The sequence below is a fragment of the Oncorhynchus nerka genome, linkage group LG28, assembly GCF_034236695.1.
Source record: "Oncorhynchus nerka isolate Pitt River linkage group LG28, Oner_Uvic_2.0, whole genome shotgun sequence".
NCBI lineage: Eukaryota > Metazoa > Chordata > Actinopteri > Salmoniformes > Salmonidae > Oncorhynchus > Oncorhynchus nerka.
In genome coordinates, this window is record NC_088423.1 from 46,364,775 (window position 1) to 46,376,999 (window position 12,225).

The 12,225-nt window shown below is 43.4% G+C and overlaps 1 protein-coding gene across 1 annotated transcript in view; it reads left to right on the top strand.

The window, feature by feature from the left end:
• LOC115113308 (tight junction-associated protein 1-like) overlaps positions 1-12,225 on the top strand; it is a 121,680-nt gene that overhangs the window by 76,041 nt on the left and 33,414 nt on the right. The window contains exon 5 of the mRNA XM_029640822.2: positions 2,206-2,234. Within this exon, the coding sequence (XP_029496682.2) occupies positions 2,206-2,234 (29 nt within the window). The remainder of the gene's footprint in view (positions 1-2,205; positions 2,235-12,225) is intronic.

Here is a 12,225-nt window from a genome sequence, read left to right on the forward strand (position 1 = left end):
CTCCCTAGATGGCTTGAAAGAGTGTTCAAGTGGCATTCACTAGCCAGCATTCTAGTTCAATCCAAACTGAAAAGTTCAGTCTTGTGCAGCTGTGTCATGTGAGTCTATCATTTTACTTTTAGATATCTTTATTTTATTGTACGGTATTCTGCTCTAGCTACAGTTGCAGCCAAATATATTGGCTCACTTTTCGTTTAAAAAAAGAAAAATCCCCCAAAAATTCTAAAATAATTAGAAATTGAAAAGTGTCTGTTCTCATCTTGTTATTCGATTGTCAACATTGCAGAACCAATTTTATTTTTGTTAACTTAAGACAAATGGACACATTTTTGGCAACCTGGAGCTAGTACTCGGTTGCACAGCTTTTGGTCAAGATAACTGCCAACAAATGCTTCTTGGAGTCACCAATGAGCTTGCTGGACATTTCTACTGATAATTTTGCCTACTTTTCAGCAGCAAATTGCTCTAATTCTTCAATGTTTGAGGGGTGCCCTCCACCAACTGCTGTTTTCAGCTCTTGCCATAGGTTATGGATGTGATTCAGATCTGGACTCTTTGCTGGCCACTCCAACAGTCCAGCATCTCTTTTTGAACCATTCCTGGGTGCTTTTTGATGTGTGTTTGGGGTCATTGGTTTGGTGCAAGACCCAAAACCATCAATGGAGACCCAGTTTTTGGACACTAGGTTGAACACAGGACCCCAAAACACATGATTTGCTGATTTCATGTCTTGCACACGTTAAAGGCGCCCAGTACCAGAGGCAGCAAAGCAACCCCACAGCATTGTCGAACCTCCCCCATGTTTGATTGTAGGGAGGGTGTTTTTCTTAAATTGAAAACTTAATTTAGTTGTCAGTAAATACAGCACTGATCTCTATAGTCAAAGAACTTGGTCCGTAGATCATTTCCCCCAGTATTTAGGCTGGTTTAGGTGGGTTTCATGCATCAATCGGGCTTTCTTGTGTCTCCTTCCACAGTGAGGTCTTCCTATGTTAACCAACAACCAAATTAAGCATTCAAAGAAATGTACACCCTCCCTACAATCAAACATGAGGGAGGTTCGACAATGCTGTGGGGTTGCTTTGCTGCCTCTGGTACTGTGAGCCTTGAATGTGTGACATCATGAAATCAGCCAATTATGAAGGTGTTTGAGTGTAATGTTCAACCTTGTGTCCAAAAGCTGTCTTTGTTGAAGGTTGTGGGTCTTCCAGCAGGACAACTCCAAAGAAACATCAAAAGCACACTGGAATAGTTCAATAAAAAACAGTGGACTGTTCTGGATTGGCCAGAGCAATCTGCAAAATTGCCAGTAGAAAGGTTCAGCAAGCTCAACGATGGCTAAAATAAGAGTTGGTCTGCTGTTATCTTGGCCAAAGGCTGTGCAACCAAGTACTAGCTCCGGGGTGCCAAAATTTTGTCCATGCAGTTTGTCTTTATTTTCTAAGTGAAAATGGTAAACTTAAGTTTACAAAAATATAATTGGTTCTGCAATGACGAATATCGAATAACAACGTGTGGGGACCAAATGTTATTATTCTTAATTATTAAAGTGCAATTATCCTACAGAGATGAGACTACCGTATTCTTAAATCTAATGCTGATAACTAGCCTCTTAAGTGCTGTAGATGTGCAGATGGCCCCTCTGTGTAAACGGATGGCATTTTTAGTTGGCAGAATGACAGGGGCTGTCAAATTGATTTCATAGCTCCATGAGGCGTGTACTTATTGACCTATGCAGCTAAGAGAGACACAATTTAAACTTATGCCCTGGCTGCTCATCTCTGTAAACCTTTGGCTTCAACAGAAATGTGGCTAACACTGAAAACTACCAAGGAATCTGTGCAGTGCAAAATTCTTTATTATAAACATAGAACCTGTGTACAATTTATGCTTCAACTTCTACCTTGAAAGCCAGTGATTGTTGACATTGTGGATTGTTGTCAGAGTGCGTCTCAGCTTTTTCCAAGGTCTGCTCACTGCCCGTCTCGCTCAATGCCTCAAGGTTGTAGATAGCCTTTTTAAAAGTAATTACCAATGTTTTCCCCCATATGGCAGAGTTTACCAGGGCAGCTGAGAATTGTATGGGGGTTTTTTTCTTGACAATGCTTTATTCTCAGGAAATTACAGCCAGTCCAGCAAAATCTCTGTTTTGTTGCAAACATATCCACAATGGCCAAATGTAATGGGATGTTTATGTTGTTGCAGGACTCCTTATCAGATGCAGACAGGATCAAGTAAGTGGTTATTTTATCTCCTCATGCTTACTTTGGTAAATATATGTTGTGTTTTCTGTGAAATGCTTCAGCCACAGGATTGAAAATACCCAAATTTGACTTAGTTTAAACAAACAGAAAAAAAGTCAACTTATGCATGTCTTCTTGGCGATGGGTTTCTGTGTCTATTTGCCTGCCTCACTTTGAGCCCAGTGTTGACACTTCTACAGTGTACTGTATAACTATTTACTGTGTGTGAAGCTGTAGCCCTGGGTGGCAAGACCTGATTGGCAGTGGGTAGATAGGCTGCTTATAGTGGACAGCCAGGTTGGCACCGAGCCATGGCCACAGCCAGCCTTTCACTGGAACACCCCAGCTGCTCCGGTCTAGACGCTTCCTGGGGAGAGGGAGCCGGGCAGGCCACATGTAGTCCTTTTTAAAACAACCGATCCCAGTCCTCTTTAAAGTGAACGCTGGGTTGGACCTCTCCAGTAGCGCAGGGGATGAAAGGCACTGTAGTAATGCCACAGGGCTAGAGGCGTTACTGCAGACCCAGGTTCATTCCCGGGCTGTGTCACAACTGGCCGTGGCCGGGAGTCCCATAGGACGCCGCACAATTGGCCCATCGTCGACCAGGTTAGGGGAGGGTTTGGCCGGGGAGGCTATACTTGGCTCATCGTGCCCTAGCGACTCCTTGTGGCAGGCCAGGCGACCCTGGTTGCCAGTTGAATGGTGTTTCTTCTGACACATTGGTGCGGACTGGCTGCCGGGTTAAGCTGGCGGGTGTTAAGGGTCATTTTTTTTGGAGGACGCATGACTCCCCCCTTCGCCTCTCCTGAGCCCGTTGGGGAGTTGCAGCGATGAGACACAATCGAAATTTGGGGAGAAAAAAGGGGGTAAAAATAAGCTAAATAACTATTCTTTGTGTTCACACTGCCCTTGCCTTTATAAGAGGACTCAACTCTTTTGCCAGTTCACTTCATCTATTTTGTGGTCCGAGTCCTCTTTGCATTCACATTGCTATGTTTAGAGAGGAACCAAGATCTTTTTCCAACATTCACTCAATGTACTGTGGGTTTTTACGAAGTGCAGGACAAGTCATTCCATCAGAATGTGTTATGGAACAGCGAAATATACCTACTTCAAGTGCATTCGGAAAGTGTTCAGACCCCTTAACTTTTTATTTTATGTTACAGCCTTATTCTAAAATTGATTAAATATGTTGTTTTCCTCATCAATCTAAACACAATACCCCATAATGACAAAGCGAAAACAGGTCTTTAGAAATGTTTGCAACTGTATTAAAAATAAAAACCGATAGCTTATTTACTTAAGTTTTCAGACCCTTTGCTATGAGACTCGAAATTGAGCTCCGGTGAATCCTGTTTCCATTGATCATCCTTGAGATATTTCTACAACTTGATTGGAATCCACCTGTGGTAAATTCAATTGATTGGACATGATTTGGAAAGGCACACATCTGTCTATATAAGGTCATGCAGTTGACGGTGCATATCAGAGCAAAAACCAAGCCATAAGATCAAATGAATTGTCCATAGAGCTCAGAGACAGGATTGTGTCGAAAGCACATACCTGGGGAAAGGTACCAAAACATTTCTGCAGCATTGAAGGTCCCCAAGAACACACTGGCCTCCATCATTCTCAAATAGAAGAAGTTTGGAACCAACAAGACTCTTCTTAGAGCACGCCGCCTGACCAAACTGAGTAATTGGGGGAGACCAAGAACCCTGACAGAGCTCCAGAGTTCCTCTGTGGAGATGGGAGAACCTTCCAGAAGGACAGCCATCTCTGCAGCACTCCAATAATCAGGCCTTTAAGGTAGAGTGGCCAGACGGAAGCCACTCCTTAGTAAAAGGCACATGACAGCCTGCTTGGAGTTTGAAAAAAGGCACCTTAATGACTCTGACCATGAGAAACAAGATTCTTTGGTCTGATGGAACCAAGATTGAACTCTTTGGCTTGAATGCCAAGCGTCACATCTGAAGGAAACCTGGCACCATTTCTATGGTGAATCATGATGGTGGCAGCATAATGCTGTGGGGATGTTTTTCAGCGGCAGGGACTGGGAGACATAACAGGATTGAGGGAAAGATGAACGGAGCAAAGTACAGAGAGATCCTTGATGGAAACCTGCCCCAGAGTGCTCAGGACCTCAGACTGGGGCAAAGGTTCACCTTCCTACAGGACAACGACCCTAAGCACGCAGCCAAGACAACGCAGGAGTGGCCTCGGGACAATTCTCAATGTCCTTGAGTGGCCCAGCCAGAGCCCGGACTTGAACATCTCTGGAGAGACCTATTTTTTTAGAACTATTTTTCTACATTATAGGATAATAGTGAAGACATCAAAACTATGAAATAACACTAATAGAATCATGTAGTAATCAAAAAAGTGTTTAACAAATCAAGATATATTTTATATTTGAGATTCTTCAAAGTATCCACCCTTTGCCTTGACAGCTTTGCACATGCTTGGTGTTCTCTCAACCAGCTTCATGAGGTAGTCACCTGGAATACATTTCAATAATCATATTAATAATTTCTACAATGTAGAAAATAGTGAAAATAAAGGAAAACCCATAGGTAGGTGTGTCTAAACTTTAATGATTCTATAAACCTGTTTTTCCTTTGTCATTATGGGGCATTGTGTCTAGATTGATGAGGAAATAAAAATGTAATCCATTTTAGAATAAGGCTGTAATGCAACAAAATATGGAAAAAGTCCAAGGGTCTGAATACTTTCCAAATGCACTGTACATTTTAATAGCAAATATTGCATTTAGTTTAAAGGTGAGACATAATATTTGCAATCAGAAAATACTATTAAAATAGTAAATATTATTGGTAACAGAATAAATAGCATAATAATAACCACTGATTAAATAATGCTGTAATTGAAAATTGTACACCCATTGTAGACCCCTTTTAAGAGCTAGAAATGATTTTGTACTCAATGTTGTGATTCTCACCAAATATGTTGGTTTCTTCTCACACTATTTAAACCCTATAGATCACATATCCCAAACAAATACTCTGAACTAAAAACTCAAACATTTTTACTGTCTGTGCATCCTTGAAGATCGCTAATCAATATCCAAAAACAGCACAAGTTTTTTTCGGCGAACCTGGGGTGTAATCATTGGCCAAAAGGTGAACTAAAACAAGAGTTTCTATTGGACAAGGTAGGTTTCTCCCCGTTCTGTCTGCTTCCGTTTAAGAAATGCTTTGCAACAGAATTTGCATAATGAATACGACCCTACATATCATCTTCTCTCTTTTGTGGCACCAATGTGAAGGGTTATGGCAGGGGAAATGACGTTGCAGTAATCTAGTGTGTATGCGGGAATAATGACAAGGGAACCTGCAGAGCTTTGTGTTCACATTGCCTAAAAAATAGGGAACCGGACCATGGAATTCAAGTGAAACGAACTCTCGAGATGGTCTCAGTTCGGTTTGCTTCGTGGGCTCTTTTGAAGGGTCGGAGTTCCTTTTTCTTCACGCTGCACCAAAAAATAAGCGAATCGCACTTAGTTCACAAAAATTGGCTGAAAGTGACCAAGTGTGAATACACCCTCAGACACCCAGCCTCTGCGTCAGTAGCACTGAGACGGAGGGGAGGGAGGGTTCATAGAGATGTGGGAGATCCCATCTGGTGCAATGATGACTAGGCCCTGCGGTGTGTTCGAATGGGCACTGCACAGGTGGGCGAACGGAAGAGGAGCAGGTTGCTGTTAGCACCAACATCTGTCAACCACACAACCCTCCTCCCACCCCAGACTGGGCTCAGAGTGAATCTGTGTGATCAGTGCCATCTCCCTGCCGGACCTCCCTGAGAGCCTCGGCAGTCCTGGCTGTGAAAGCACACACCTGCTGCTGCCACACAGCTAATGATGAGTCAAAGCAGAGACCGACCACTAGTTCTAGTTACAGATGGCACTCTCACCTCCTTCAGTCCTCATGTCCTCCTGCGCTCCACTTCCTCTCCCACAGGAATCCCTATACTCAGCTAATTACTACTAAATCTATCAAGTGTGTGTGTCACAGTGCCTGTGTTTTTGAAGTTTCATCTTATCCTCTCACAGTGAAGTCTAGCGCAGTCTCTGTCTCTGTGGTACGCTACAAGTGAAGTGCCCTTTGGTGTCAGTGAACAAGCTGTGACGTGCGCGCTAGGGTAAATGTTGTCAGGCCACTATCCACATGTATGGGCATCAGACTGCAATGCATAATGAATTTCCGCTGATGTAACGGCTGTTGGATCCTCCCTCCCTCTCTCTTCCCTGTGGTGGGAAATGCTGGTAAGCTGCTTTGTGGCACACAGGCAACATATTCGATTGGCCTAGATGCCCCTGTGCTCGTGTGGGATGTTGAATAATTCTGTGGGAGATGACCTGTGTCTGACTGAATACAACCGGACCTGAGCTGAGTGCTGCTGTTAATGAGTACCGCCCAGTTGCCCACTCTTGCCCTGGAATTCCTCAAGGCACCAAGCCTCTATAGAGGCTAGAGCATGTTCTGTCTCTCCAGTAGTAGAGCGGTTTTGTCATGGCTGAATCTTGGCTGTTGGTCTACTGCATATGCTGCAGAGGACTGTGAGGAGCAAATCTCCCAACATGTGTTTCTCAGATGAATGGGATTACCGACACGTCGATTGACGGACAGATCTTCCTCCTCTCTCTCTCTCTCTCCCTCCTTCCACCACACCCCTCCGAATGGGGAACATGTCAGAAAAAGTCCAGCTCGGCCAGGAATAGTTTCCCATTCTCCGCTGGAACCTCGCTGTGCCTCAAGAGTTTTAAACTGCCTCTCAACCAGCCATGCTCAACCATGCTTATTTTAATTAGAGGCTTTTTGTTTACCTCTCTTCCCATATGCCGGGTCTGATTTTCTGTTTGGTTGACTAGACGTAACACGTAACACGCATCCTTCCAGCCTTTATCTGGAGACGTGTACCTGTTGTATTCTGTCACTCAGTGTCAGGTTGTGACTACCATGGGATAAGGGGCCTATGAAAGACCGATAAGAAGCGACAGGGTTGAGATGACTGACGATGTTGTTGCCGTGAAGCAGTCAGGGAAATAGACATCGGAGGCCTAGGGATGGCTGTCGGTCTGTTGGCCATCCTAAGAGTTGCTGTTGGGTGTTTCGATGTAGGCCTATGGCAAATGTAGTTTTTTTTCTTTCAAATTTTGATAGCATTTCATTTTTTCCCCAGCTCACTATGATGAACATGCCTACCACTCTGATCACAAGGACAAAGTTTAATGCTTATAAAAAATATAAAAAACTGACCTCTGAGAACGTCTTACAATCCCAGTCTTTCAAATTACTTTCTGAAAGCTTTTGAATCTCTGTTTTCTCTTATCACAGTTATTTCCCCAATGTGCCACTCTCCTCCACCTCTTTGTTGGCTCCTGTGGAGCATCTCAGTATGCAAGGCTGTTAGAGCTGTTTGTAACACAGCCGAAAAAGTATCCCCAACCACTGTGGACTCAGGTGATAGGTTCTCTGAAATTGCAAGACCCTTTCATGCTGTGATATGCTTATTTTGCTTTGCTGTTGTAAATCATCCAGGTTAGATCCGAAGTTCCTGATACCTTGCTTTTATATACACACTGTGCATTGGTTAGCAGGAGTTGAGTTCTGTGTAAATCTTGTATTGTACCATATAATGCATCTACATTTTTCCTCAATGCTTACATTTACAGCAGAATAGCTATTCTTTACCCAAGGCATAAGCTTAGCTTCTTATAAAGGTCAAATAGGAGGCGCTTATTTGTAACCTGTGCGGTGTGAAATTAAAATGTTGCCATCATTGATGCTGACCCTGGAGCAATTGGGGTTACGTGCCTTGAAAATCGACAGATTTTTCACCTAGTCGACTCTGGGATTCAAACTAGCAACCTTTCGGTTACTGGAATAACGCTCTTACCGCTAGGCTATCTGCTGCCCCACACTGTGTGCTTAGGGTCGTTGTCCTGTTGGAAGGTGAACCTTTGCTCCAGCCTGAGGTCCAGAGCGCTCTGGAGCAGGTTTTCATCAAGGATTTCTCTTACTTTGCTCTGTTCATCTTTCCTTTGACCCTGACTAGGTAGGGAGCTACAAAGGAAGGAGCAGGACCTTGGTCAGCTCCAGTCCCTGCCCCCTGAAAAACATCCCCACAGCATGATGCTGGCACCATCATGTTTCACCGTAGGGATGGCCAGATTTCCTCCAGACATGACGCTTTGCATGCAGGCCAAATAGTAAAATTTTGGTTTCATCAGACCAGAGAATCTTGCTTCTCATGGTCAGAGTTCTTTAGGTGTCTTTCGGCAAACTCCAAGCGGGCTTTCATACATTTTTACTGAGCGGTGGCTTCCGTCTAACCACTCTACCATAAAGGCCTGATTGGTGAAGTGATAGTTGTCCTTTTGGAAGGTTCTCCCATCTCCACAGAGGAACTCTGGAGCTCTGTCAGAGTGACCATCGGATTCTTGGTCACCTCCCTAAGCAAGGCCCTTGTCTCGGAGCTCGATGGACAATTCCTTTGACCTCATGCCTTTGTTTTTGCTCTGACATGCACTGTCATCTGTGGGACCTTATATAGACAGGTGTGTGTGCCTTTCCAAATCATGTCCAATCAATTGAATTTACCACAGCTGTTCTCCAATCACTTTGTAGAAACATCTCAAGGATGATCATTGGAAACAGGATGCACCTGAGCTCAATTTCGAGTCTCATAGCAAAGGGTCTGAATACTTATGTAAATTAGAATGTTTGTTTTTTTTGTAACATTTTTAATAATCAATCAAATGTATTTATGAAGTCTCAATTTCTAAAACCTATTTATGCTTTGTCTTTATGGGGTATTGTGTGTAGATTGAGGGGAAAAAATATTTAATCAGTATTAGAATAAGGCTGTAACGAATTGTGGGGAAGTGATCTGAATACTTTCCGTATGTGTTGTATACATGCGTACAGAGCACACGTTTATCTCAAGTAAACTTGTACAGGGTTACAGGGTATTACCTAATCAAAAGAGAACTATCGCGCTCGCCCAGAAGCTTGGCTGTTGCCTAAAACCTGCAAATTCAGACAAATTTAAAAGGGTTTGCACTCAAAAATATGTTGCATAAAGCTTATTCTATGTTTTTCATTATTTTCACTGCAACAGGGATAGCATACACAGACGTTTCGGCTTTACAACCTTTAGTGTGTAGGTACAATTTTCTTTTAATTCAAAATAGCATTTGTACAGAACAACAGATGAGCAGCAGGTCCTTCTAATCACGGTTGCCATTCATCTGCCAAACAGGGATGTGGCTTTTCTGGTCTACCTGTATAGAAATTAGTCACAAAGAAATAGAGTTATAGGGTATGGGAGTGGTCACGAAGGGTAACTCAGAAATCATTACCGCCCCCGGTGTTTGCTCACCTAATTACATCATATCAATTCATGAGCCAGCCCACCACAAAGTACAGTTGCAAAGAAAAAGCCATATATCAGACTGGCCTATAAAAAGGAAAATATTAAGATGGGCAAAAGAAACAGCACTGGACAGAGGAACTCTGCCTAGAAGGCCAGCATCCCGGGGTTGCCTCTTCACTGTTGACGTTGAAAACTGTTTTTTTGCGGGTACTATTTAATGAAGCTGCCAGTTGAGGACTTGAGGCATCTGTTTCTCAAACTAGATGCACTAATGTACTTGTCCTCTTGCTCAGTTGTTCATCAGGGCCTCCCACTCCTCTTTCTATTCTAGTTAGAGCCAGTTTGCTCGGTTCTGTGAAGGGAATAGTACACAGCTTTGTACGATATCTTCAGTTTCTTGGCAATTTCTCACATGGAATAGCCTTCATTTCTCAGAACAAGAATAGACTGATGAATTTCAGAAGAAAGTTATTTGTTTCTAGCCATTTTGAGCCTGTAATCGAACCCACAAAGGCTGATGCTCCAGATACTCAACTTGTCTAAAGAAGGCCAGGTTTATTGCTTCTATAAACAGAACAATTTTTCAGCTGTGCTAAGATGATTGCAAAAGGGTTTTCTAATGATCAATTAGCCTTTTAAAATGATAAACTTGGATTAGCTAACACCACGTGCCATTGGAACACAGGAGTGATGGTTGCTGATAATGGGCCTCTGTACGCCTATGTAGATATTCCATTAGAAATCAGCCGATTCTAGCTACAATAGTCATTTACAACATTAACAATGTCTACACTGTATTTCTGATTAATGTGATGTTATTTTAATGGACCAAAAAAATTGCTTTTCTTTCAAGAACAAGGACATTTCTAAGTGATCTGTAGGTTTTCTGTAAACTGAAGTACTTGTTACAAAAGGGACAATCTATATCTAAGAAATCTATAGTTAATGCTATTTTCCATAGTGAAGGAAATGGTTTGATTGTAGTTAAGAAGTTTAATTTCGGAACTCGTTCAGATCATAAAGCAATCTTCTGTATATCGGGTCCAATATTTAACATGATCTTTGTAAGAATTCTTTTCATGAATAAAATCCCATTCGAATTTTCCCAAGAATAGATTTGCGTAGTTGGGAGCTAATGGAGTTCCCATTGCTGTTCCAAAAGTCTCTAGGTAGTGGTATTTATCAAATAGAAAATTGTTTTTAGTAAGCATTAGTTGTGCAAGCTCAATTATGTAATTTCTAGGCACATTGCTTAAGCGGTTGGAGAGGAAGAATTGGAGGGCCTCATCATTTGCAATATTGGTGTTATGGAAAACCGGGGGCCAGCAGGCCTCTACAAAGGAAGGAGCAGGACCTTGGTCAGCTCCAGAGGGCTAGAGAGAACAAGGTGAGTCAGCGCCATGGACAGCTCTACAGGCACCAACTTGGGCTGGTGATCCATGGAAGACGCTGTAACTCAGCTGGTGCAAGCCCAAAGCCTCCTTGCCCTTCAGGAGGCCTTCACACAGCTTAGTCAAGCCATGGTTCGGCCGAAACGAATGGTGGAACCAGGCAAGATCCTCGCCAAGCTAACTGTTGAAGATGACAAGGGGCCCCTTTCTGACTGGAGAAGCCCAGAAGGCCTGTAGGGACTTGGTGATGTCGACAACTATGCTGCTCTGAAAACTGACATCTTGGCCCATTTATAGGCACAAACTACCAACCCGGGCACAACTGTTCCACTCCTGGGCCTACGATGGCAACGCCCCAGTAAGACCTCAAATACCCGAGCTGGTTAGATTAACTACAAGTTGGCTTACCACGGGGGACGGGCCATCAGCTATAGATTGACTGGTAATAGACAAATGTATCCTCCCCACCGACGCAAAGCTCCATGCTGCCCAGAGCAACCCCTGTCAGTTGATGCCCTGCTCGCTCTTAATAGAAAATCACCAGGTTACTGTGGAGGTGTTTGCGAAGACCAGAGCCCAGTAGGCCTGAAGTCAAGGCCCGAACCAACGCGTGGTAGAAAGGGAGACACCTATATGAACCCCACTTCAAGACGGCCTCCTATTACTGAACCCAGATCACCCCCGAGGCGGCGGCGGCGGCTGCTAGTTAGCGGGAGCCAGAGAAGGTGTTACAACTGTGGCCAGAAGGGACACCTGGCCTGGAGCTGCCCAGGAAACGAGTCCTTGCCGACGGCCAGTCACTACCTGCTGGGCCCATGAAGCAACTGCAGCCCTCCAGATCCAAAAGATGCGGGTCTCCCGCTGTCTTATTTTAGTGTGAGTTTCACCTCTGACTCCCCTGGGCTGCCACAGTATATAGTTATGAGACATCAAGAGCAACTGTTTGACTAATGGATAAATGTGTTAGTCCAGAAAGACACTTTCTGTTTGGGAGCCAGTACCTGAAACGATAGGTCTTAATGGAGGGTCTGTGGTTGATTTGTGTCTAAACTGTAGGTTTTGGGACAAAGATATTTAAATTCCTGTTCTGTCATCCATTTATTTTGAAGTCTTATAACGAGGACTTTATTTATTGAAAATCTATTTCTTGTAACATATTTTTAATCATCTAACATACAATTTTTTCGATATAC